This window comes from Aythya marila (assembly GCF_965140915.1).
Source record: "Aythya marila genome assembly, chromosome: 22".
NCBI lineage: Eukaryota > Metazoa > Chordata > Aves > Anseriformes > Anatidae > Aythya > Aythya marila.
In genome coordinates this window covers 121,701-148,763 of record NC_139063.1, presented here as the reverse complement: position 1 = coordinate 148,763, position 27,063 = coordinate 121,701, and the positions used below count along the sequence as shown (strand labels likewise).

Here is a 27,063-nt window from a genome sequence, read left to right as displayed (position 1 = left end):
CGCGCGGCGGCTGCGCGGGGGGACGCGGCGGGGAGGGACGGGCCCGGAATTATTTTTATTTCTTTGTTTCCAGGGGGGGAAGAAAAAAAAAAAAAAAGAAAAAGAAAAAAGGCAAAAACAAACAAACAAACAAAAAAAAACACCAAAAACCGGAGCCGCCCCGCCCCCACCCCGCGCAGGGAGGCGCCCCGCGGGGCCCGGATGCTGCAGCCGTGAGCGGGGCCGGGCCCGGGCCGGCGGCATGAAGCGGCGCAGCGCCGAGTGCAGCAAACTGCGGCGGCCGCTGAAGCGGAACCGCATCGCCGAGGGCATCTACGGCAGGTACCGAGCGGCGGGGGGGCAGCGCCCCGCGCCCCGCGCCCCGCCCCGCCGCGGCCCGGAGCTGCTGGCCAGGGTCCTGCCGCCGCCCCCGGGGGGGGGGGGGGCTGGGGCTGGGGCTGGGGCTGGGGCCCCCCCATGTCCGCGGTGCCCTGCGCCGGGCCGGCCGGGAGCCCTATGGCGGACCCCGCGGGCAGCCCCAGGCGCTCGGCCGAGGCTCCCGGCGGCGTGGCGCTGGCACGGGCGGGGGCCGGGCGCCGCTGAGGGCTCGCCGGGCGCGGAGCGGAGCGGGCCGGGCCGGCGGCTTCGTGCGTGCGGAGCCCGGCCCGGGGCCCCCGGCGCTGCCTGCCCGTGGGCCCGTTCGGGACGGTTGTGAGGGGGTTGTCCGGGGGCTCTGCCGGCCTGAGCCAGGAGGGCGAGTCGGGTAGCAACGCGATCGTAACGCGTTTCTGAGGAACGAGGAGTTTGTTGCCGTGGAGGGCAGCGAGGGGACCTTTGGCAGCTGTGGTAAGGACAGGGTCCCCGCTCTGCTTTGAGTTTGGGTTATCCGTGCAGCTGCTGGGAACTTGAGCCTGTAATTCAGAGATGTTGTGCACAGGTAGCGTCCCGTGCACCTATAGATTTCTAAATTAGTGAAATTACTCTAGATACTATAGCCATTTACTCAATTTATCTTAATTGCTACCCTCCGTTTGTACAATCCCAGTAAATGCAGTTATCAGTAGGGAGCATCATAGTGATACAAACAACACAGCCAGGCTGAACAAATAGCATGATTGGGATACTTGAATCTTTTAGGATTTTTGTTTGTTTTTTTAAATTAAGAGGAATCTTCCCATCCTTGTTCCGTGGTGCAGTTCCCCTGGTCCAGTCTTTCAGTGCAGAGCTAGTCACAACTGTCCCAGGCAGACACATGCGAATGTAACAGAGTTGCAAAGCTGGAGAGTTTTGGAGCAGTTGAAGGAATGAGAGAACTGGACTCTGATGGCAGGCTTCACTACAGGTGCTAATCTGTAACAGTGTACAAGAAGTGATAGAAAAATATTTTCTAATCACAAAACAGTCAGAAACGTAAAATACTGGGTTGCATTGAAAAATTAATATCCTGGCTCTTTCCACATTGCTTTTATACCAGCTTCTGCTGTATCCTTTTAAACAAGCTTTTCTAAGGGCTCACTGCCTTTCTTACTTGGAATTACACAGCTGTAGTTCTTACTTTCCTCAGTGTTCACTCTGTAAATTTAATGGCCTCAGCCCTTCATAAAGACTTCCAAAGTTATTTGTGAATAATCTTCCGTTCCCCACCTCTACCTTCTCCATCAAATTTTCAACAGCTGCACAATATTATGTGCAGCCGTGATAAAGACTTAGGCCGTTTAGAAGTACTACAGAACTGTAGCATTGTACAGTGGAATACTGTACTGTACTGTGATACTTTTCCGCAGAAAGAGTGTTGTTATCATTAAAACCTTACTGTGCCTTCAGTAGATCTCCCGAAGTAACAAATGGTTGGTAGGCAGGGATCACCAGATCTTTCGTTTCCTTAGTTCATGTTCAAAATTTTGCCTTTGTGCTTCTCAAGCTGTCTGTTGCTATTGTTCTATAACATGTGAGTGCCTAACATCTTATGCCTTTGACACTGCTCACACATTAATACTACAGTTGTTAATTGAAGTGTTCATTGCAGCTTGTCATCGGTTAAGCAATTAAAGTTTGCTTGTTACTGCTTCTTTCTATGTATCCCAGTCCTCATACTGGATCTATTTGAAATCCTCTGCCTTTATTTTGGTGCTGCTTGTTTTGTCTCTACACAGTCATGTTGGCAGTTCGTACCAATTTGGTAGCTGATTACGTTTTGAGAGCAATCCCACTTGCAATTGGCCTAACTTCCACATCAGCTGACTTCTGCTCCCTGTCGTGGATTTTCAGACTGTGGTCCTTAAATGCTCTGTGTTCCTTTAGTGCTGGGATTTTTTTTTAGCCCTATGTATATTGCTTTTTATCACACGCATTACCTGGGCTGGCAGCCAAGTGAATGCATAGGAGAATGTGTATGTGTCTGTCATCTCCCAGTGGTGACTGAGATACCTGCTCGTGGGATAAGGGCAGTTCATGCCCCCGGGCATCTAATAGCATCTAATGGGGTGGCATTTCTTGATATCGGGATGTCTGTGCTAAGATACTGACGTGGTTCTGCATACTGCCTAACTTCTGATATAGCTTATTTCCAAGGACCTGATTTTGGATTCTGCCAACAGCTAAATAAACTGTAAGGAAGAAACAGTTCACTACTAACCGTGGCCTCTTCTTAGGCTTTATTTTTAAACCCATGATGATTCTTCCTACTGATTTATTCTGGCACTTTTTTTTTTTTTTTTTCCCTCATGTAGAAAGCTTATTAAAAAAAAAAAAAGTTATTTCTAAACTGCCCCTGAGGTCTGTAACAAACAAACAGCGCTACCTTTTGTGGCTTTAGACTTGAGAACTGAATTTAAGTTAGTTTACGTTTAAATGTATTCTGTTATGTAAACCATAATGGTACGTGTGTTACCTCTTCGTTCTGCCAGTAACTTTCATTCCATGCACACTGCAGGTCCTCTTGATTTATTTCATATGTTCTGGACTGGTGTTTTCAGCTGAGTTACCACAGTGGGCTGATAGCTTCTCTTGTTCCAGCACTACAATACTGATTGCTGATTATATACCTGTGGTTCAGCCAGACTGATACACTTGCTTCCAGAATTACTGAAAAGAGTTCTCTGTTTTGTCTACCAACACTTACATTTCCATGGTTCAGTGATTTGTGTGTTCTGTACTGTATCGAGATACTGAATAAGTAGTTGGGGAGACTTCCTGGGATTCTTTCCTTTTGGAAAACTGACTTGGCAAGTATTTTGCATAATAGTTTCCAGTATGCATACCACGTCCCAGCAGTCATGTTTTCCCTCTTGCATACATGCCGTGCTCATTCCGCACTGCTTTTCTATCCACTAATGATAGTTGTGTGTGTATGTAAACACACGCATATGTATAATGCTTTTTCCTTTGAAAATTTCCACTGGTATTCATCATAGAATTACGGAATGGTTTGGGTTGGAAGGCCTTTAAAGACCATCTAGCTCCAATGCCCCTGCCGTGGGCAGGGACACCTCCCACCAGCTTGGCTTTGGGCACTGCCAGGTGTGGGGCAGCCACAGCAGCTCGGGGTAGCCTGGGACAGGGCCTCATTGCCCTCATAGTGAAGAGTTTCTTCCTTATAGCTAATCTAAACCTACCCTCTTTTATTTTAAAGCCATTATGCCTGTCCAGGTAGATGATGTCAGTTGCTCTCCCCTTATCCCCGTGCAGTGACCCCATCACAGAAGGCCACCAGATTTGTCAGGCATGATCTGCCCTTAGCAAGGCCATGCTGGCTGTCACTGGGCACAGCCTTATTTTCCACGTGCCTTAGCGTTGTTTCTAGGAGGATCTGCTCCCTGATCTTGCCCAGCACAGAGGTGAGACTGCCCGGCCTGTAGTTCCCTGCATCTTCTCTTTTTCTCTTTTCAAAATGGGGGTGGTGTTTCCTCTTTTCCAGTCACTGGGAACTTCACAGGACTGCCACAACTTCTCAAATGTGACGGGCAGTGGCTTAGCAACTACATCCGCCAGCTCGCTCATGAGCAGTGGATGCATCGCATCAGGCTCAATCAACATGTGCACGTTCAGGTTCCTTAGGTGGTCTTGAACCTCCCTCACTGTGGATGTTCAGTAAGCATCCCAGGCATCCCAAATGTTCTGTCTGGCATCGGATCGGTAACCCTGAGACTGTGGTTGCTGACCGTTTGGTAATTTCATATGTGTGTTAAACTTCACCTTTGCAAAGTCTGCCTCTGCATTCAGTGTCCTGCTGGTCTCAAGATGCAGTCTACGGCACTGTAATTATATCATGAGTCAGGCTGCAAAATGAAGTGTTCCATCAGCTCAGCTGAGATTCACTTTGCAGTATGTGGGGCAGGGCTTCAGATACTAGTGGGATGGAACAGAGGCTTCATTTGCTATCAGTTTGGATTTGGGGTACCTAATTGTTTTTACTTCCATCGTTGGTTTTTGTTCATTTGTTTTTTTTTTAATGCTTTGACATTACAGCAAGAACAGTATCTAATTCTATGGGGCAGTGAAAAGAGAGGAAAGAACAAGAAGAATGGAAAAAAAATAAAGAGGAAATGCCATCTGGCACTTGAGTGGGGAGGATGGAGGAAAAGTAAGGCGGACAAATAGTTATTTGAAAATTCAAAGAGGGAGAATTGACCTTTTAATGGAATTTGCAGTACTGTTACCACTGCTCTGTCCAGTTCAGTACCCTGTTCTCCTCATCAATGTGTTCATCCTTCCCCCTTAGCCCCCACCTTGTATTACGTTACAAGACTTGATACGATATGCTAGTTTTATAGGGGAAGCCTTGTCCTTAAGCCTCAGACAGATCACTGAAATCAGCTTTTTTGATGTGTCAGAAAATTAATCATCCAGATTTTAGGCATTTCTTTGCAACCAATTTAGGCGTACAACCTTCCTCCCCCTGTACTGAGAACCAACTCAGAACTATAACTGGCATCATGGAATATGTTTGAGCCTTCCTAGTGGCGTGAGGGCTCATGAGGTTAGAAGGCACCTCTACCTAACGAATGGTGCTTCTCAGTGAGGACACTGACACAGCAGCTATAAAAATTGGAAAAAGGTGTGGATGTGCCCAGAAAGATCAGTGAATATCCGAGGTTCACAGGCACTAAACGGCTGGTGCTGGATTCCAGAGGAGCACTGGCTGGCTGGGGTGTAGGATGAGCATGTTGGAAGGGAGGCACACTGGGGACAGCGACTACATACCAATAGGAAAGCAGAGAAAGGAGAAATGGTGTCTGGAAGGAATTGGGAGACTGAAGAGCAACGATGAAGTAGGAGTGGCTAGAAGAAAGCAGAGAAAGGGAAGAGGGCTATGGCTAGATTGTTTGTCTTTTATTTGTGCAATCTCATTTGAAGGGTCTGTCATATTAAGCAAAAGAACAGAAGAGTGATCAGCCTGTCAAAATGAGAGCTCTGCTACCTGTTTTTCTCTAGGGTTGCATCCTTGGTGGACGTTTCTGAGCTATCACTAATTGAAGTGTTCACCAGAGGGGGGGCTTTTCATTAAGCACTTGTAAATTAACCTTTAAACTGCGTGCTAGTCAGTAACAGCAAGTCTTGGTGTGCACCAGCCCTTTATAGAAGAAGGGAAGTCGAGATTTTTGCTCCTTTCTTCCTCCTCCTAAGAGCCACTGCTGCCTGCAGCCCCCAGTGTGCCGCAGGGACACCCGAGCTGGTTTTAGCCTGGCGGTGTAGGTGGCCGTGCCGGAGCTCAGCACGGTTCGCGGAGCTGGCCCACCCGGAGCGGGGAGCTGATGCCTTCAGCCTGCCACCAGTCCCGGGTTTAAAGCTTGGGTTGAATTCTGGGCTGCAGGCTGATGTGGATGCAGCCCTCTGGATGGACGGGGGGCAGCGTGCCCCGTTGTCAGGAGTCACTGGAGTAGTCTGAGTGCAGTCCCTTGAAATGTTTTAGTGTGCGTGTCTGCACGCGGGCCCGTGCAGGTGAAGACGTGAACAGAATGTCTTGCACAGCAGTGAGCTTCATTGTTGAGATAACAGAAGTGGATGAAGGTTTTTATAAAAGGAAGAAACTTTCATGCGTCTTCAGTCTTATTCTCACGAAACTCTTCATTGCTTTTGAGCCCTTCAGATGGCCAAGAAGCAGGATCTGTACTGCTGGGCGAGCCTTACTGCAATCATTGCATTGTTACAATTCCACTTTGAAACGGGGGGAGCCTCAGCATGGCCTCTGGGTTTGATAGGAGTGGAATGTAACCGTAATCTTATTCAGCACGTGCTTTAACTTGGATTGGCACCTAACAGCTGAATTAGTTCCGACAATTCTGTGTTGCTAAGAAAAATCCAGTCTCTGCGGATTTCAGTGGCAGAAAAGCGTGCAACAGCCAGCACTTGAACCCGGGAAAAAGCGCCTGCACAGCTGCTCTGCCAGCCGAGCAGCCAAAATGGTGATTGCCCACACGAGCCGCCCTTCTGCTTGTGCTCGGAGCCGCACTCGTGCGGTTCGGCAACGTGGCCAAAGCGAGAGGCGGGGGGGTGCCGGTGCCGGGGGGCGGCCGGGCCCCAGGCCCGCAGCGGGACGAGGTCGCTGGGGGGCGGCCGCTGCTCGGAGCCTGCCCGGGGGCTGTGTCGGCAGCAGCCCCTGCCGGCCGCGGGCCTCGCCGCAAGCCCGCTGCCTTTTCTGCCCTGCTCAGCCCGCGGGCTGTGCCTTTCTTCCAGCGGTGCGGTGCTGCGGGGTTAAGCCGCAGCGCAGTCGGAGCGTTGGCTGGGCGGAGGACGGCAGTGTGTGCAAGCACAGCCCACCGGGACGGGGTTTTTGCTGTGGCTTTCATACATACCTTGTTGTAGTCTCATGTAGCTTCGTTCCTCTACAAGAGCAGTTTTCAACTAAATGCCTGGGACTGGTTCCGTAAACACTGAAAAAAGCTGAGTCTGACTTTCCTAGGTGTGCACGTCATTAATTTCCGTGCCATTCAAGAGGCTACAGGAAGCACTTTAACTTCTTTGCGTATTCATTTCAGTCCCACTATGTTAAGCTCCAGATATATTGTTTTTCAGGTTCCACTACAAGTGGAGAAAACACCTTCAAAAAGGGGGGGGGGGGGGCAAAGGTAGGTTAAGTGTAGGAATATGTACTTACTGCGTCCTAGACTTCTGAAATGCATTTTCTCTAGACTGTTGTTAAGAATTAGTACGAATTTAAAGCGTGTACTTGCAAGTACACCAGAGAGCATGTATGTGTTATTGTAGCATATATTAGGTTCCACCTCAGAAATTCTTCTCAGGGGCTCTAGTCACAGTGAAAACCTTGGAACTGGGCTCTTTGGGGGACAGCCTGATGGCACACAGTAAGTGAGAGTAGCTAAGCAAAAGCTTTTTTTGGTGGGTAAAGAGGTAAGGCCAGGTCAGTTGATAAATGTCTTTTTCAGGGACATGCAGTTAATCTTTGATGGAGGAAATGATTTGCAAGTGTTTCCTTGGTGTTGGCAGATGAAAAATAAATTGCAACTTCTTGCAAAAATCATATCAGTTGTATGAGTTTGAAACTTCGTCACTATCATTTGAAGGATTGGAAAGGTTTGTGAAATACAGAGAGGACTGGATCTTATTAAAGGTTTCCTAAGGAGAAACATTCAGAATAGCTCTACATCATGCACGGAGCAAAAGTACGTGCAACAGTTTAGCAATAAGACCAGTAAAAATAAAATTAAAAAAAAAAAAGTTTCCCTGATAATAGCCTTTCTTTCTGTGTTTTCCTTCATCATCTTGAGACGAAACTTTATCTGAAGTGCATCGAGCAGGTTGTTCTACCTGATCTGGTGGGAGGTAGAAAACACTTTTCACAGAAGTCCCCTGTTGTGTATCTTCTCTGATGCTCTGAATTCCTTCCTCAAAAAGCCACGTCAAATTTCTGCGCTCCTCGTGGACCCTACCTGGCATAGCGTGTGCTGACTCTTGGCAACATAGCAATAACTGTCCCAGGGCAAAGTTCTGCTGGTTATGTTGGAAGTGTGATACAGAGGGAACAATAAGTTACTAAAAGGAAAAACTGTCCTTAGTTTTAAATATATATATTAAAAACAAAGCAAAAATAACTTTGTTATGAGCCAGTGTAGTGCAAGAAGGTTGCTTTTTGATGAACTGCAGTGGTACACTAGGTCTCCGGGCTTTGGTGGAAAAGGGTTTTTGCTTGCTCCTTTGTAGCAGAATGGATTGGGCTTATCCCTCAAGTGCTCCTGTATTAGTGATGATCTCAAAATAATTTGACCTTTGTAGCCAAGATAGATCATTAATGGTTCAAAATCATGGATTAAGAATAAGGGAGTGTAGCTTTAAAATAATCAAAAGAAAAACAAAAAAGTGGTCTCAAGACTCATGTGCCTCCATTTTTTTTAAATGGATCTATCTACTTGAATATGGATATTGTCATATATAACCCTTTGACAATTCAGTGTCAACACGCTAACTGCTATAGTTACAGGTTTAGATTATATCCAAATTTGTTGATAGTGCAGTTTATGTTAAATGTGGAAAATGAATAGTCTGAGGAAGGGAATACAGAATCTTCTAAGCTGCAGGTACAAGAGACTACGAACTGAAAGGGAGGTGTTTCAGCTGTGACAGCATCCCTATTTGCAGGATTGCTTTGTAGAAATACAGTGCAAAGCTAAAGAGAGGTTGTCGCTGAATGTCTTGTAAGAGCAACAAGCCTTCTATAAAGGCTCTTCTAAAATAAAAATATAAATAACTTCATTAGACGGGGCTCAATTTTAACGTAATAAAGCTACCTGTTTTGTAAAGTAATTTTGAATGAAATTTTCTTACCTGTATTACAGTTGCCTCCAGTTCTTATTCCTGAACATTTAATTAAAAAAATAATAAAAAAGTTATTCTGTTTTATTCTTTCTATTGAAACACTGATTGAAATTACTTTTCTTTTGCTTTACAGTACCTTTCTGTATCTGAAGTTCCTAGTAGTGTGGGCACTAGTACTGCTAGCAGATTTTGTCCTGGAGTTCAGATTTGAGTATCTGTGGCCATTCTGGCTCTTCATCAGGAGTGTTTATGATTCTTTCAGATACCAAGGTTTGGTAAGTATAACGTAGAATTACTGTGATGTTTCAGCGTAAATGCCATGTTACACAACTAACTTATTAGCAGTTTTGATCACTTTAACAAGAAGAGGAATTTTCAAGTGACTAAATGATCTGTGCTCAACTCTTGTCTCTCTCAGACTTCCTTTTTCATCTGTGGCAGGTGGAAGTGAAATACATAGCTATCAAACTACTTGCTATAGGCAAATATTGTTTGAATTTATGAGATCAACGAATTTATTGAGATCCCTGTATAACAGATTTTCTTTAATAGAATACAAAAGACTTTTAAAATACTTATTACTTTCAGAGAGTAAATTACACTGCTGATTTTGATTTTTATTTTTTTTTTAATTTAATATTTTGCCAGGAGGTTATAGTAATGATAATACTATGTGAACAGTTGTAAATATAGTCTTCAAACGAAGTAGTAAGGAATGAATATAGCTGTTTGGAGACTTTTTGGAAGAGCAGGCAGGAAACAAGTATTCTCGAGTTCTACATGTTGTCCTTTCATTGGATAAGTTTGTATTGTCATCACCTAGACTGCCCCACTTCTTTACCCCAGTTATAAACAACACTAGTGTTTCCATGTTGAAATCACTGTGGTGTCACCATTAAAAAATAAAATGATGTTTGCTGGAATAAACTGAAACACTATTCTTCTCCCCTACCCTTCCTTTCTTTTAGGCCTTTTCAGTATTTTTTGTCTGTGTAGCATTCACATCAAATATAATATGTCTGCTCTTCATACCAATACAATGGCTGTTTTTTGCTGCCAGCACGTATGTATGGGTACAGTATGTCTGGCACACAGGTAGGTCACTATTCTTTAACTAAAATTTACTAATTTGAATATATATCTTACAGTCTTCAGTAGCATGTGGAAACTCTCTTCTATTTGTTAACACATTTGCTTTAATGTACTTTTGTTATAGTAATTTTGTTGGTGTTGTTATCTTTAGTATGCTTATGTGCAACTGATACTTCTCTGGGTGCATCTTCTAGAAGTCATTTAATGACTGACTGATGGAGTTGATGGTATAGAAGCAGGAATTCCAGACTAATAAAAAATATTTTTTTCCAACTTCAAAACACTTCTGTAGCAGCTCTACAAATACTGATCAAATGCAAAAAAAAAAAGTGAAATGACGTAACACTCATTCCAATCAGACAGCATGTTAGTCAAATAAAGGAAAATTACCACATTTTCAGTTCTTCTTTATCAAATCTTTGTGCCATGTGGATTCAGCTTCAGATCAAAAAGGTTTCTAATACCAATTTTGTTATTAACTCTTACTGCGGTTGTGATAATGATTGCTCGAACAGTCTGAGACACATGGAGAAATTTTCTTCCCTGACTTTTTTTTCTCATCCTTAAGGTTGTCATTGTTGATTGTTTTTAGAAATCCTGGAGTTCTGGTGCAGCAGTTGGATTTGGGAGATGGTTTAGTTTACATGAGTGTTAGTACTTGACATGAGTTATGTATCTGTCTTTCCTTGGTCAAAAAAAGTTGCAGGATAGCATGGATCATTTCTCAGCTTACAGGTGAAAGCAGTCATCTTTTTGACAAGTTAGTCATTTATAATAATGACAGCATGGGAGCTAGTGGGAGAGACTATGAACCAGTTGCTGTCCAACATAAAGAAAATTTAATTTAAACAACAACAACAAACCAACCCTGGAGTTCTTTTTAGGGTTATATTAAGACATTAAAATGATATCTGAAGTTGTTCTCAGAGCAGATGTTTAGAAACCATAAGGGAAAAACGTGGTGGGCCAGTTCTAACTCTAGTTATTTAGCTCTTTTAATATTTTGCTGCAACCTTAGGAATTAATCTTTTTCAATGCTCATCTAAATTAAGGGGGATTTGGTCTTCTTTTTTTACTGAAGTTATGATCTTTTTAGGTGGTAGGTCTACCTAGTTGAAACATTCAGTCCTGATTAGCTGAGAGTTTTTACTATGGGTTTCTAACTCATGTAGAAGGTTATTTAGGAGAGACCAAAGCATCAGGTCCTCAAAAAAATACTCTTTTGCATTTGAGACTTGTTTCCAAATAAGTACAAAGTATGTTGATATCAGTGCATAATCAAAGACTTCATTTATTTTTCTGAAGCTTGTGGCATGCAAGTGGAATTGAATTGTTGAATTTTATAGTGGCTATATTACAGGCAATAGTGTTGGTTTCCGTTGGCCAAGAGGACTATGACCTTAGCTTTGGCTACTGTTTTATGTTGTTACCAGTAGTGCTAGAGAGAGAAATCTGGAAATCAGTAGTGTCCTCAGTGTCTCTGTGCTGTAGAGGTCTGAGTCAGATACCGTTGTCTGCACTGCTGTTTATGGAGTAACCAGTACCATGCTTCCTCGCTCCTGTTTTCTCAGCTGACTCGCTCGCTGCTGGTACTAAGCTATACCTAACTTGGAGTGCAAAAGTAGTCCAAGCACACCACTTCTGACTCAAAGATCATAAGCTGTAACATTACCTCATCTTCTGCAGATTCTTCCACTTGTGTTCCTTGTCTGTATACAGCATTGTGCCAAGCTATTTCATTAGCTGTACATCTGTTATTTTTCACTGGTGACTTGTAAAAGTAATAAAGCAAGATAAGGAGACAAAAGTTTAGAGTTGTTTTAAAATAAAGACATCTTAGATACTTTATTATGCAAAAAAAAAAACCTCTTGCAATTCTATTTATATATGTCTGGAAATTTTCCTTGACTTTTGGAATCTTTTAAAAATAACTTTGAAATATCTGCTGCTTGTAATGTTACTAAGATGTTCCTCTTCTTCCCCCCTCCGCTCAATAGAGAGGGGTGTGTGTTTACCAACAGTATCACTGTGGATACTTTTCGTTTATATCGAAGCGGCAATTAGATTTAAAGATTTAAAAAACTTCCATGTAGATCTTTGTCGTCCATTTGCAGCACACTGGTAAGTTGTATTTTTTTTTCTCCTTTTTTTTTTTTTAAACTTTTATTTTGCCAGAAAATTTGATGTTCAGGGTTTGACAGTTTAATTCACCCCTCTCACAGCTGTCATTAAATATTCCATGCAAAATGTAAACACTAACCAAGCACAGTTGTTCTGAAAATACAGTTCTTGTGAACTGTAGGGAATTTGTAGCATGGATATTCCTAGCATTTTTTGAAAGTTCTTGCTATTCATTTATAAATTTTATATAGATGATAACGAATATATGATAAAAGTAGCATAACAATAATTTCACTGATAATTTATGCATTCCATTAAGAATTTTATTTTTTTTCCAGTGACAAAGCACTCTTCTGTCCCCCTACAATGATAATGGTTCTCATGACTGTCTAATTTCATAATTTACCAGAGAAGGTGAATAAGCTTCAGCTTGAAAGTGTTGTCAGAAAGCAAAACAATCAAAGAAACCCTACTTACTACAATAGTTCCTTGTAACTGAAAAGAGTGACTTCAGGCAGAAGACATAACTACAGAGTATCCATACCTAGAAGAAATGCACTTTTAACTCCATACGTTTTTAACATAGTGTGCATCAATCATATTAGGTTTAAGACGTGTTCTTGGGGTCATTCGGTCCAGTTTGCTGTGATACAGTCTTCAATAAATTAGGCATCTGTCATTTTAATTTATATTATCTGCATCACGCAACAAGTCCCTTAAACACTAAGTTAATTCTATATCAGCCTACAAAAGCAGTTTAGGAACTGTGAAAAAAGGTCTTTCTGTTGCTGAGCTGGATGCAAACATTTCGGATTGTCATCAGTGTTTTAAAATCGTAGCTGCAGCTGACTTTACCCAGTATTACATAGAAGTGTTTGCAGAGATCATATCAGGTGCATGTGCAAATGATTCCTGCATTCTGGAAGCATACTTAGAAATGCAATTTGCACAAAGCCAATACTGAGCAAAGAGTGAGAAGACTCCAATAGTTAATACAGTCATCTGCATCTGAGTTTTGCCCTGATCTAGGACACCTTCAGTGTTCAGAATGCAAATTCATGGTGCTTTGTTAAAATATTTGCCAGAGATGTTTGTATTTATATACAGGGATGGTTGTTCACTCCTCAAGTATCCCTGTTAATAAGTAAACTAGCATGATTTGTTGGCATTCTGTATTGCTTGTGAAAACTGCAGAAAATAAGAATATTTAATTCTACGTGGTGAAGCTGGTATAAATAATTCCAAAGTTCTGCCACCCTTCTGTCATCCTTGTAAACAACTGGAAAGGCAGAGCCTGGCTGAAAGTGAGGATTTTTTTCATACCTTACCTGTCAGTAAGATAAGTGGGAGAAATAAATTAGAGATTAGAAGTTGTTTACTTCTACCTTTAAGGTCAGTCTTCTAAACCAGGAATTCTCAAAAGCCATTCACTGCCCACAAGAGGTGTCTTAATTGTGGTCACCCTCAACAGCGCCAGGTGGTTGTTGAGGCTGTACCTCCAGGGATCCTTCTAGCTGTGGCAGGGCTGGGTGATGGAAGGGTGCTCTAGCTCACAGACTTGGTCCCCACCAGAAGTGCAGTAGCCCCAGAGCTGTATGTTCCAGCATCTTTGTCAGCTCCTATTTCTCAGCCTGTGTTGCAGTAAGAAGGTATCACAGGGCCTGTTGCAGAAGCAATCTTTTGCAAAACCATTGCTTTGTCTCTACAGGGCGGTGGAAAAGGCATATGTGTTCTTAATTTCGAGTGTGAAGGGATGGGACTAAGAATCAGTTTCTCCTTTCAGTCTTCTGGTTAGATGTTTATTATGCATCTCCCAGCTTAATATATATTAAATGTCCCTTTAGGGGAACTTAGGAACTTCTGTTGTAGTTGGCTGTTATCTCCGTAACGGATGTGTAATTTGTACTTGTCTGAGAGCTGTCTTTGCTATGCATAGTGCAGCTACATTGTTATAACCTTTTAATCTATGCTACAGTTAATTGCTGTCTGTAACAAACCATAATTTTATCTTGGTAATGTCATCTCTACACTTTAAAATATATCTTTATTGTAGTACAGCAAAAAAGTTTCATATATTGCTTCCTATGAAAAGTTGTAATCCGTATGTATTCGCAGCTTTTGGGTTTGTTTATTTGCTATTATGATTACATTTTGAATAACAAAGTTGCTTTTTCCTAGTATTGGCTACCCTGTTGTGACTTTGGGCTTTGGCTTTAAAAGTTATGTCAGCTACAAAATGCGTTTAAGAAAACAAAAAGAAGTTCAGAAAGAGAATGAGTTCTACATGCAGCTTCTCCAGCAAGCTCTGCCCCCAGAACAGCAGATGCTACAAAGGCAAGAGAGGGAGGCAGAGGAAGGTAAACTGTACTTATTACTTAATATTTGCTATTATCACCTGCAATTAAAAAAAAAAAACAACACAAAAAGCCTGCTGAAGAACAGCTTCTCTAGTCCGTGTTGTTATGATGTGAGTGTTGTGAGTTTAGAGGAGACAGAAATTAAACTTTTGGCAGTGGTTAATATGACAGTAGAAACGAATTATGTTCTGTCTAATTAGTTTCTTACTAGGAACAACATCAATCTAGTAGGCAGCGCTCTATGAAGATGGAATTATTATTATTAAACATCTAGGTTACTCTTTGCTGTCTGTAAAGTGGAAAAAAATCTGAAATTGTCACATGGCTTCTATTGGTTTTTTTTGTTGTTGTTTTGTTTTGTTTTGCTAAATAGACTCTAATGATTATCATCTGCATATTTTTCTATGTCGTGATGTTGATGGATTCTAATAAACTATTTTTTTATTTTGGTATTACAGCCAAAGGATTATCTGAGATGGATTCCTCAATACTTTTGCAGCACAATGGAGGCATTCCAACCAATAAAAAAGTATCTGCAACATTGCCAGAGCTAGAATATAGAGAAAAGGGAAAAGAAAAGGACAAGGATGCTAAGAAACACAACCTTGGAATAAATAATAATATTTTGCAACCTGTAGACTCTAAAATACAGGAAATTGAATATATGGAAAACCATATCAATAGTAAAAGATTAAATAATGATCTTGTAGGAAGTACAGAAAACCTCTTAAAAGAGGACTCATGCACTGCCTCATCCAAAAATTACAAAAATGTTAGTGGAGTTGTGAACTCCTCGCCTCGCAGTCACAGTGCAACTAATGGGAGCATCCCTTCATCATCTACTAAAAATGAGAAAAAACAGAAATGTCCAAGCAAGAGCCCAAGTGCACATAAGGACTTAATGGAAAATTGTATTCCTAATAACCAGCTAAGCAAACCAGATGCATTGGTGAGGTAAGTTTGATTTGAGCATTTTATAACAGCCTTCTTCAACCTCTCTGGGTGCAAGTACATTGGATATGCTTTTTTATTGTTTGTCTTTGGAAAATGTAATTTATGATCTCGTAAAGAAAACAGAATTTTCTAGGAATGAAATAAGATAGCAAGGAGATAGTCCTCTTGGGTTCTGTTCCTGACTTTTGCCTGTGGTTTGCTATGCAACCTTGAGCAAATTGCTTGCTTTCTACCTCAGTGTGTGATACTGGCCTACCTCACAAGGGTGTCATGAGTCTTAGTATCTGTGACAGTCATTTGATAGAAGGTGTGAGAAAAACATGGAGAATCATTATTTTAGAGCTCAGTGGATGTATTCTTGACAAATGTTCCTAGGAGTGACCTTTACATCTCCGGGGAATTCGGTGGGTTTTCATGCCTGAACTAGTTTTGGTTTTTACTTTGGTGGTGATGCCGTTTTACCCCTCCGAAGTGTTTGGCATTTGGTTTAATCTTCATTTTACAAGTACACTTCATTTTACAAGTGATACGATGGGACTGAGGAAAGTGGAGAACAGAAAATAAAAAGCATCGGGAATGTAAGGCAGAAATCTGTGAGATCTCTTCCTCCAAGCCTTTTTCAGGCCATTGTCAATATAGTGTATAGACTGTTCAGAAACAGAGTAACCTTTCAAAATGCCAACTACTTCAAACAATTCTGTGCAGAAGAAAAATAAGTAACTCAGCTTCTTGCCTATGCATTATTGTCATTTTGGTAATAAAAAATGCTCTGCGGAACTGCTGGCAGTAGTCTGGTACTGAGAGTGGGAGAGCCTCAGTGCTGTGTGATTGCATTGGCAGCTTCAAAGAAGTAGGTTCCCTTCAGGGGATGGATGCCTGTGGCTTACGCCAACAGATTGGGCAAGAAGAGAACAAATTTAAAAAAAACGTGTCTCTTTGAGAAGCTCTCAAGTGCCCTCTGGGTGATTTAAAACTTTAGGTGAATAATATAGATTGTTTTTAATTTGTGTGCAATTACCAGATGATTATGGAGATGAATTAATTGAGTAAGCAAGGGCGTGCTATTCATCAAACAGTTACCAATACTTAGAAGTATTAACTCAGCCTGAGTTGTCACTAAGTTGGTCTGTCAGTCTTCCAAGAAGCACTTGGAAAAATGCTCTGTCTTGCAGGTGATTGTTCATTGATCTTCTCTGTTACTGAGATCAGTAAAGGTAGGCAGTGGTGCTAAAAGAAAGAAAATCCCTAAATTTCTGCTTATACTGATGACAAACTGAAAGAAATTGACCTTGGTTGTATAAGCAGCCCAATGTAATAATCCACAGCTAAATCTTCATTTTAAAAACAATTGTGTTTCAAAATTACTTGAAGTTTGTACAGCAACAGAGAAAATTTCTTCTAGAACTCAAATTGTCCCCCTTTGTAAATAGGAAAAAATATTTTTCCAATAAGCCTGGAAATAAGAGACTTAAGCAGAAAATGAAATAGTAGAAACAATAATAGTATTATTTTGTCATTTTGTGTCACTTATTGTGTCATTTCTCACTATAGCAAGTCATACAGACCGTTACAGGGAGGAGGAAGGAAAACTCTCACCAATCTGTGCTTGCAGCGGCAAAGCTTTTTTTTTTTTTTTTTTTTTTTTTAAGAAATTGTATCGGTTTACTCTGATGAAGTACTTCCACTTTAGAAATGGGGCAACAGAGAAGTGGCTTTTTTTTGTTTTGTTTTTCTTTTAATCTCCTTGTATTGTCCTGAAAATGATGGATGACCTCTGTATACAGAGAAGAGCTTTTAACTCCTCTTTTACAGCAGAAATTTAGGCTAAAAATATTTGCCTAGACTTCATAAGATGGGTGAGCATACAGTTAGAGATGTAAAAAGTACAGAGAATGCAAAAAGTACATATTTTGGAGGGGAAATTACGACTTTTTTTTAATGAAATCGTATCTAATTTTGGCAGGTCTGGTGTCCTGACGAGAAAAGCCAACTAGGACACATTTGGTTCTTACATTCTGACGGATTACTAACTTCCTAATTCATTTTGGATAGCCAGGAAAATTCGTTTGCTCTATAAATTGCAGGAAAATGTCTGCTATAGTATTGGATTGTATTTCTGAGAGTAGGCATCCTTTCTGCTCACCTTTGTGTGCACTCCACAGATCATAGAGGCTTCCACTTTCTTTACAGTGCAGTCTGGACCAGTCCTGCGAGCTTTGCAGGTACAGAGCCCTCGCTGAAACTGCCACAAAAGCTGTGAACCAGATGACTTAAGTTGGAATAGTTGTGAATACCCTGTTACCAAAAATACTAATTCAGCTTGTAGTGTGCCAGCTCCTGACTTACTCAGGCATTACTTAATCAGGGTCTCTTTTTCTGGGTTTCTAAATATCTGTAATAAATCCAGATGTATCATATTTGAGCAAGTTTAACATAGTTGTAGATATAGGCAGAACAGTGTTTACAGCTGTCTTTCTTTCACTGGTACCACTTTATTGTAGAGTGGTATATTGAAATTGTTTATGAATGCTTGTCAATATGAAGTGTGTGCATGTGATTTATGTGCATAGCTTTTATGAACTGTTGTTAATATTTATGAAAATGTATGTTAAAACCAATCAGTTGTTGATATGCAACAGTTAACGCTTCTGACAACGTTAATAATTTTGCTCTTTGCAAAACACTTAGTCTCTGTTTATTAGAAGATTTTAATTGGACTCTTACATTGTCAGCCAGTGACTGTCCAGCTCTACCACCTAACACACTGAACACACAGACCCCCATGAAAATTCATACTTAATATCATCTGCTGATGGATTTTCCATTTTTGGCTTGTGTGTGATGGTTAAATGGATGAATGAATCTTTGGTAATGTTTTCAAATTCTTTTTCTCCTACAACAGAGTGCAAGATGTTGAAGTGATTTGTGGTCTTCATTATGAAATGTTCATTTGCTTAGTACGATTACTATTTGCCTAGTAAGGTTTTTTTGTTTGGTTGGTTTTTACATATACCTTTGACCCTGATTTATACTATATTAAAAGAAATTTGTCTATACTTTCTAGTTCTACGGCCCTAGAGGTAAGCTCAAAGAACAGTGTAGTACAGCTGCAGAATGTAGGATCTGAGCATCTGAGTTTTTTGCTGTTAGTTCATCCCAGTAGACTTCTTTGGTTGAGTTTCAGCCTGTTACAGATACTCTTCTATGAAATTCCAAAAGTTCAGTGATTCCACATTTAACCTCTTGATTTGTTCAAACAGGATGACATCATGCCTTGTGCTGTCACATCGCACACTGGCATTTTAGGTTGAGATTTTCTTGCATCGAAGCCCAAAAAAGTAAAGTGTCTCATTATGAAGACAAAGAGCTATAACCTTTAATCTGGAGTATTGAATGTCACTAAGAGCAGTTCATTCTGGCTTTTGTGACTATTTTCCCCAAATCGTAATGTTCAACTAGCATTAAGTCTATGGAACTTCAGGAAATAAAAACATCTTTCTTCTTTATAACCATTTAAAAACTTAAATTGATAACTGACAGGGCAAATGAGGATAGCACGCGAATGACTGAGAGGCACACAAAAAGAGTTTGTGACAGTGCTTGCAGAACATGATTTGATTGATGTATTTTTTTTATTCTAAGAAGCAATAATCTCATTTTAAAAAATGTGGGGAAAAATGAAGGTGAGCTGGGTGACTCTTCAGAAACTGGTGCTTTGTTTAACCAATTCCAGATGAAAATATTTTAATTAATAAGCTTCCATGAGTCTTCAAAACTTTCCAAGGCTACAATAACTGTGTAGCAGATGGTCTGTGTTCAGGAGGAATTAAAACTAAATTTGCTGACTCCTGAATTGTGGATAACTTAACACGTACTTTTTGTTTAAAGTGTACATCTTGTACTTCAAGAAAGACAAAAATGTTTAGTGAGAACTCACAAGTGCACTCCATAGCTCAGCTATTGCTAACAATTTGAGAAACGTAAAACGAGTTCATCTGTTCATCTGTCAGCATTTACAGTTTCTCAATTTCAATTTACTATCAGTTTTATTTCTACTTTGAGTGGAAAATGTAGTTCCATAGGATGTTTTACAATGCTGCAGTGCAGTGCATGGAGAAAAGCTAAATTCCTGTGGGGAGTTATAAATTGTGTGTATAGCTGTACATAGAGTTATATATGTATAGTAACACAGATTATTCAACAAAGAGAGACGTAATTTCTTAGTTGTTCAAGTAAGGAGGGTTTAGGGAGGCAGATAGTATGATGTTTACTCTGCGCTTATTTTTATATAATGTGCTTGAACCTTTGTGTATCTGGGAAGTTGAAATTGTCTTCTAAAATTGTCTATCTTAGGTTGGAACAAGATATTAAAAAGTTAAAGGCTGACCTGCAAGCAAGCAGGCAGATTGAACAGGAGCTACGTAGTCAGATCAGTTCTTTGACTAACACAGAGCGGGGAATTCGGTCTGAAATTGGACAGCTACGGCAAGAAAATGAACTGCTCCAGAACAAGTACGTGTTTCTGCAAATCTGTGTAAATTAGTTGCTGATGACTGTAGTTTACTAGAAGGGAAGTATTATGTTAAAACTCTACAAAATTTAAGGTGCTTGCCTGCAAGTAAAGCAAGACCTAATTGAGACTAGTGACTGGAATTTATGTTTAGTAAATGAACTCCTCTGTTAAATTCTATACCTGTTACCTTCCAGATTGCACAACGCTGTACAAATGAAACAAAAAGACAAGCAAATGATCAGCCAGTTGGAGAAGAAACTAAAGGCAGAGCAAGAGGCAAGAGCCTTTGTAGAAAAACAATTAATGGAAGAAAAGAAAAGAAAGAAGTTGGAAGAAGCAACAGCTGCACGTGCTGTTGCATTTGCTGCTGCTACAAGGTAGTTGGTTCTAATGTAGAAGCAACCTCAGCTCCAGAAAATGTTTGAAATGTAGCTGTTGTCACTAAGATGCACTTTTTACCATTGTGTACATAAAGGAGTAGTTTGTATTCAACCTTTTTCTTTTTTTTTTAAAAAAAGCTTTATTTTTGTTGAGGTTTGTTTGTGTTAAGACAGTGGGAGGATGGGGAGGTCACCTTCCATTAAGTTCAGTCTAAGTACTCATATCCGTTAAATGCAGGATGATGAATACACTCTAAATTATTGGTTCTATGTTGATTGTATTAGCAGAGGGCTATTGTGCCCTGTGGATTAGTCCTCTTATGAGGAATATCCCATTTCACGTGGGGACTGTGAATCAAAGTTGTGTGCTGTGTCCTTTTGGCAAAAATTCTGTCTTTATCTCAAATCTCAAAAATATTCTAATCTAGCCAGTGACTACCAGTGCTCAGCACAGTGATGTTTCAGTAGTAATGTAGGTGCATAGATGTAAAGCTTTTCAAGATGAAAGCATGGCAGAAGTACAGATGACTGCAGTGTTCCTAATGTCTAAAAATAATTATTTCTGCTTTTCTATTCTCCATAGTTCATAAATGTTCCAAGCAATTTCCTAGTACTTGAGGCATAACATTAGGTAACTCCTTGCAGCTTGTTGCATTGTTGCCATAAGGGAAATTCACTTGCTGAAAATAACGAAGTTCGTTTCCTCTTTTTATCCTTCAATATTTATATTAATTTTTCATGTTATAAACAATTCAGGATTGTCAGCCACATTATTTTTTTTTCACAGTCTTCCCTTTTATTGTTTTTCCTACAGAGGAGAATGTACTGAAACTTTACGGAATCGTATCCGAGAGCTGGAGACAGAGTGCAAGAAGCTAACAATTGACATAAAGCTGAAAGAAGATCAGATACGAGAACTAGAAATGAAAGTTCAGGTAAAAAGAAAGTACCAGGGGCTTAGGTCAGCTCACAATGAGTGCTTTCAGACCCCTGAAACTGGTGAATATCCATAAGAGGCAATCAACACCTTTAAGTATTAATCTCTTCAGATGTTTTTCTTCCTTGTCTTACATCAGGGTTTGTAAGAATATGGGTATGAGAAGTGTTAATCGTCTCATTTCCATACCACTCAATTATTTGAATGATTTAGATTTTTCTTTTCTCAGAACCAATGGTCTGGATAGACTGAGGAGAATATACATGTAATTTCCACAACATCTTTCCTATAATGTGAGGAACTTGTAGCCAGTCTACATCATTATAAATTTCATTGTTGGCAAGTAGGATTGCTTACTCAATGTAGTCATAATCACTAGCCAGGCTTGGATTTTTTGGTGAAGGTGTTTGGATATTCAGCACAGTTAGGTTCAGTGTGGGAGGTATGCTGAGATAAAGAAATGCCTCTCATGAAACAGTCAAAATAGCTTAAAATGTGGTGCTTGTTTAGTATCACTTTTAACTCTCTAGCAAGAGGTTAGTCCCCATTCTAGCCATTTTCCTTGTGGGAAATGTTTTCATATTCCACAACTTAGCTCTTTGTGCTTCCACGAGAGTACCGTACAGCTTCACAGCTGGCTCTTGGAACTGATGAGGTGGATTTCGGGCGGGGGGGGGGGGGTGTCTTGATGATACAGATCATAGAGGGCTGAGAAGCAGAATGAGTGGTACTTGATCACTGTGCTGAAATTATTCTTTGTACAATATGGCTTTAATCACTTATGTGATGGTCATGTGTTACTGGAGGTAATATTACAGTGTCCTCAATTAACTGTCATCTTAATTTTACAGTATTAATACCAAGCCCAGTAGTGGTGTGCTGTGAGGAAGAGAAAGACTTCTCGGTATATCTCATGTGTGAAGTCTATATGAATAACATTTGTCCCAATTACTCCTACAGGAACTGCGGAAGTACAAGGAAAATGAGAAGGATACAGAGGTGTTAATGTCAGCTCTTTCAGCCATGCAGGATAAAACACAGCACTTAGAGAACAGCCTGAGCGCAGAGACAAGAATCAAGTTGGATCTGTTCTCTGCATTAGGAGATGCAAAACGGCAGCTGGAGATTGCCCAAGGTAATATGGGATAGTTTAATTCAACTCAGTAGTATAGACTGGAATGGTGAAAACATGACAGAACATCCTGCCTTTTTATGTAGGGTTGTGCTGCGGTCCACACTCAGGAAAGCTTGCAGTGGGATTTTGTCTTATAAATCATTTTGAATGTGAGCCTAAGCTTTCCAATTGATTTAATTTCCCCAGGTTATTGAACTAGGCTGATAAATATCAAGACAGTGTTTTAATTTATTTTTTGATGATTTTTCTGCATTTTCATGAACCCTAAAGCCTGAAGAACTTCTTTTAAAGAGCTAGAAGATAAAACAGTAGTTGCCATCTATTAAGCCCTTGCATGGAATCTTAATAGCATGTTGATACTCCTGAAATAAATTCAGCCTAAATGTGGGGAAAAAAAAAAAAAAAAAAAAAAAAAAAAAACACAAATAAAACGGTGTCTTACACTTCATGCCATGGGGTAAGCAGCTGACGCTGGCGTCTGTCTTTGGCTGCCGTTGCAGCCACCAGAGGGAGCGTTAAGCCAGTATAAAAGCTCTTGCCAGACTGTCCTTTGTTCAGCCGTGCAAACCCTGAAGGAAAATTAAATAACGTTTTGATTTAGCATCCATTTGATTTCCTTGCAGAAGCTTGTTTGGTTGCAGGAAAATCTGATTAGAGTAAGAATGTCTTTTGTTCTCATTTCATTGGTGTTTCTCTTTACATAGTTACAGAAATTGATGTAATAATTTTATGAGTGTCTACAAAGGGAGTTTTGAAAAATGGTGAGAATAGGACAGTTTTGAAAATAAGGAAAATAACACATTTAATAAGCTTCTGCTTGTAAAATATGAACTGGAAAGTGCAGAAAAAAGTGAGCCACAGAAATAACATTTTGGTATTGTGCAGCTGTGAATCCAAACAATGCAATATCTAATATAAGTGCCGTGTCTACTTGCATTATGTGGTAACTAGAGATAATTAAACATAACTCACCAACACACACTGGCAGTTGCATGAGTTGTGCTTTCACTGGTATATAATATCAAAAAAATGAATGTCTTCTGGGTGTTTTAGATAAATGGTGGAGGGCAAAAACATACAGCTGGTTCTAAGTGATGCAATTTGTTGTTTCAGGGCAAATCATTCAAAAAGATCAGGAAATCAAGGACCTAAAACAGAAGATTGCAGAAGTTATGGCAGTAATGCCCAGCATAACATACACTGCAGCCACCAGCACTCTGAGTCCTGTTTCCCCACATTACTCTTCCAAATTTGTGGAGACCAGCCCTTCTGGACTTGATCCCAATGCCTCTGTTTATCAGCCCATGAAGAAATGAATGCCAATTTTCTTTTTGCCCAGTAATTTTGTCATGCTGAAGGCTTCACACAGGAGTGTCTCTTGCAGTCAAGATGAAATTGTATTGTGTGAGACTGTATTCGTTGTCATTTAAAACAGGAAAAAAGAACATCTGGATTGACTAGAACTGCCCATCAGTTTTTCTTGTAAATTTTTAGAAAACCTCACAGAACTTTTGCGATTTATTTTCCTTGGCCAATGCATTAAAAATAATTCTTGGATTTCAAATAGCCAATTTTGCCTTCTTATGTACTCCTGCATGGTTTCCTCTTGAAAAATACAGGGCTTTGCTTGATTTTGAACCCTTTCTTTTTTTTTTTTTTTTTTTTTTTTTAAACAATCAAGTTGAATTTGCAAATCAGATTCATTGAGAAACAGTGAGGTAAAACCTTTGGTTTTTACAGTGAAAGGGTTAAATAATCTATCAAAGCTTTGATTTATAGTCGTATTAAATAAAAATACATGATGTTTCAGAAGATAATTTGGTTACCCTCTCAAAGGACCAAACAAATTCTAGGGACGTTGTTTAAGCAAAAGAAGAAGAGAATAAAGAATGATATGATGGTGGTTGTTGTGTGAAATATTTATATTCCCATTGGTGTTTCTAGTGATTGATAATTGCTAACAGTCTTGTTCACAGTGCCTTGGGAAAAGACATTTCAAGAGGAAACTTGATAGTTTAAACTATTTTCCCCCCTTCACTGTCATCTAGCTTATATATCAAGCTCATTACAGTCTACTGCAAATTGTACTTGGTAATTTGGATGTTCATTATAAACCAAAGTTACATCTTCTGTTTATTTTGATATAAACTCAGCAGTGTTCTGTAACTTGCCTTGATTATACAGCATCATGGAAGGCACAATATTAATACAGGAAGCGTTATTGTGAAGGCGGAATTGTGCAATGTACTGTATACAAGAGACTGTAAAGCTGGCTAATAAAAGCTGCAGTTCTGTTTTTTTTTATTATTTTTATTATTATTTTATTCTACCACGATTTACACTCTACATCACCTTGTATTTGACAGTTCAAATGGAGCAGAATATTTTTCAGCTTTTGTGCCAAGGAGTTTTTAAAGAGTTTTTAACAGAAATTCATAAATTGCACAAAGGCTTAAAGTCAAATGTATAATATACGCTGATAGAAAGTGTTTGCACTGGTAACTTCTGAAGTGTTTTAGTTTTTTGAGGGTGGGGATTGTGGAGAGATGGGAAGCAAAAATGTGCTAAGAAGTAGCAGAATTATAAACCCAGCATTATGATTTTGCAAACGTGCAGTGGACTCTGGAAAGACAAAGCTCTTCTCAAGAAAAAACAACAACAAACACCAAAAACCTTATTTCTTTCAAGTTTCATGGTATTTGGCATGTATGCCTCAATTAAAAAAAAAAAATAATGAAGTAGTACACCAGTCAGTAGAAGTGTTAAAGTTTCATAATTTTACTCACAGATATCTTTTTGGGATAAAACTTATGGCTCTAGCCAGGTGTGCATGTTCCTGTCATTTGCATTTTTGAATCATCTTGTATAATTGTCACCATAAAAGTGTTACTCAGAAATGTCATAGTTTTTTCATCTTTGTGCAAAACATGAAATAGTGTCACTGAGTTTTTTTGTTGAGGTTACCCCGTGTTGCTGCCTACTTTGGCTACTGTCTCAATGCAGTGCCAGAGCTAAAAGGAACAAAGGGACCAGTCTGGCTTCTTGTAGGTTAGTAAAGCTCCTGCTGGTCTTAGTGCTGGAGGACGAGGCCCAGGGTCGGTCAGTATCATTCGCAGTGGCACAGGTTTTCTTAGGCCAGTCAGAATGGAGATCCCTGCCCTGCGCCAAAGGTATTCATGAGGTATTCATGATCTGTCTCCCACGTTGAAGAGCATTTTTGGTCAAACTCCTGCTCCCTGTAACACTGATCCCCAGCACAGCGTGGTTAGATTTGCTGTTGGCTGAGTTCCTAGTGCCACCTGCACTTGCTGACTCTGCTTGAGGGTGAGAGAAGGGGGCTGACGATCCCTGCTGAGCGCCACACCTCTCACGCAGGGATCTCAAAATGCTTCCAAATAGGAAAAGGATTTTGCTTTGCAATTTGAAAGAAAAAAAAAAAAAAAAGATAAATAAAAAGGATAAGAGGCCAGAAAAAGCCAAGGCTCTTTTCCAGAAGAGGATTTGGTGGCTTTTTAGAGAGGTCAGTGCCTGTTGTTCCCTTTGTGATCAGCTGAGATCTGAGCACTCTGCCTTTGGAGAGCCAAGCTTAGCAGCCACGTGATCAGATTCCAGCATTGCTATTAAAAGCTCAAAACCCCCTAGTCAGCTCCTCCCCTGAGTCTGAATATGAAAAATAAATAAAGGGAAAAGGAAAAAAAAAAGTCAGATTATTGTGCTTGCTCTCTGGCTTTCTGAACTTCCAATTTTTGTAATTTTTACCACAAAAATCTAGAGACCTAATTTTTTCATAGAAGTGAAGACTTTTAATCTGATAACATAACCCTCAAAGTTGCACGTAAAACAGCAATTCTTGTAAGGACTAACCATTCCAAAAGCTACAAAGCACATCCAGAGTAAAACTGGAAATAAAATTGTCTCTGGTCTCTGCATGCACTCACCATTAAATGCTTTTTAAAAATTATTATTATTTTATTTTTTATTTACCAGCATTTTCCAAACAGTCACAGCCCTGCCTGCCCCCTCTTCATGGGAAGGACCAAGGACATTTTGTTGGGACAGAAATCCCTAATAAAGTCTGCGTCTGGACAGCTGGGTACACCTCCCCAAAGGCAATGCGCAGTGTGTACAGATCTAGCGGAGACGTACAGCTACAAGGAGCAATCTCAGCACGCAAAGAAAATCTGGACTGGAGGGTAAGGAGATTATAAAGATTAAATAAGATGAAAAGAGATGTTTAGAATTATTATTAGCTTCAAAATCTGCACAACCAGAGCAGCAAAGCACTGTCCATATGTTGTTTTACATCTGCATAATCTTGATGGCTTTGTTCCTGTCTACACCTTGAATGTAATGTTCTGGTACAATCTGAACACAAAGCAACACTAGCAATAATAAAATCTGTCTCTAATGAGACAGCACTGGACGTATTGAATCTGGCTGGGTAGAAGCAGCTGGAAATAGCATCTTAAATGCAGTAATGTGACAGGAGGGATGACACAGACAGTACTGCTGGGTAGAGACAAATGAGAACACAGAATTTTCTTAAGGAAAGCCTGAAAAAATGTTATAATTAAGAATGCGTTAAATTGAGCCTAATGCTGAGATTACATCAGGTCATTGTGGCTTTTCACAGAGTTCAAATAAACCCCCTTTGCATCTGTGCTATGAATTTCCTAATCCACACCTGCTCTAATGTGACAGAAAAAAGGTTGCTCACAGCAGCAAAGGATGTGAGATGAGGGGGGAATGGAGAATCTCCTAGGGGCTTGCTTTAGGGGATGAGAATAGGTTGAAAGCTTTTTCGAAGGAAATACATAAAAATC

General features: G+C 40.1%; 1 protein-coding gene across 2 annotated transcripts; it reads left to right on the top strand.

The window, feature by feature from the left end:
* Positions 1 to 3: 3 nt before the first annotated feature.
* Positions 4 to 24,544, top strand: MACO1 (macoilin 1). 2 transcript variants are annotated; one of them, XM_082777613.1, is made up of 12 exons: positions 4 to 321; positions 1,176 to 1,321; positions 8,885 to 9,026; positions 9,720 to 9,846; positions 11,841 to 11,964; positions 14,143 to 14,321; positions 14,780 to 15,275; positions 19,629 to 19,787; positions 19,983 to 20,165; positions 20,983 to 21,103; positions 22,066 to 22,240; positions 23,354 to 24,544. In XM_082777613.1, the coding sequence occupies exons 2-12, from the start codon at positions 1,284 to 1,286 to the stop codon at positions 23,554 to 23,556; spliced, it is 1,947 nt and encodes a 648-aa protein (XP_082633739.1). In that variant the 5' UTR covers positions 4 to 321; positions 1,176 to 1,283; the 3' UTR covers positions 23,557 to 24,544. The 2 variants fall into 2 exon arrangements, with proteins under 2 accessions (XP_082633739.1, XP_082633738.1); XM_082777612.1 differs by lacking the exon at positions 1,176 to 1,321.
* Positions 24,545 to 27,063: the final 2,519 nt, after the last annotated feature.

Coding starts and splice junctions, on each gene's coding strand:
- MACO1 (XM_082777612.1), top strand. CDS start 242: ATGAAGCGGCGCAGCGCCGAGTGCAGCAAACTGCGGCGGCCGCTGAAG. Junction 11,965..14,142: donor CGTCCATTTGCAGCACACTG/GTAAGTTGTATT, acceptor GCTTTTTCCTAG/TATTGGCTACCCTGTTGTGA. Junction 22,241..23,353: donor GCAGCTGGAGATTGCCCAAG/GTAATATGGGAT, acceptor TTGTTGTTTCAG/GGCAAATCATTCAAAAAGAT.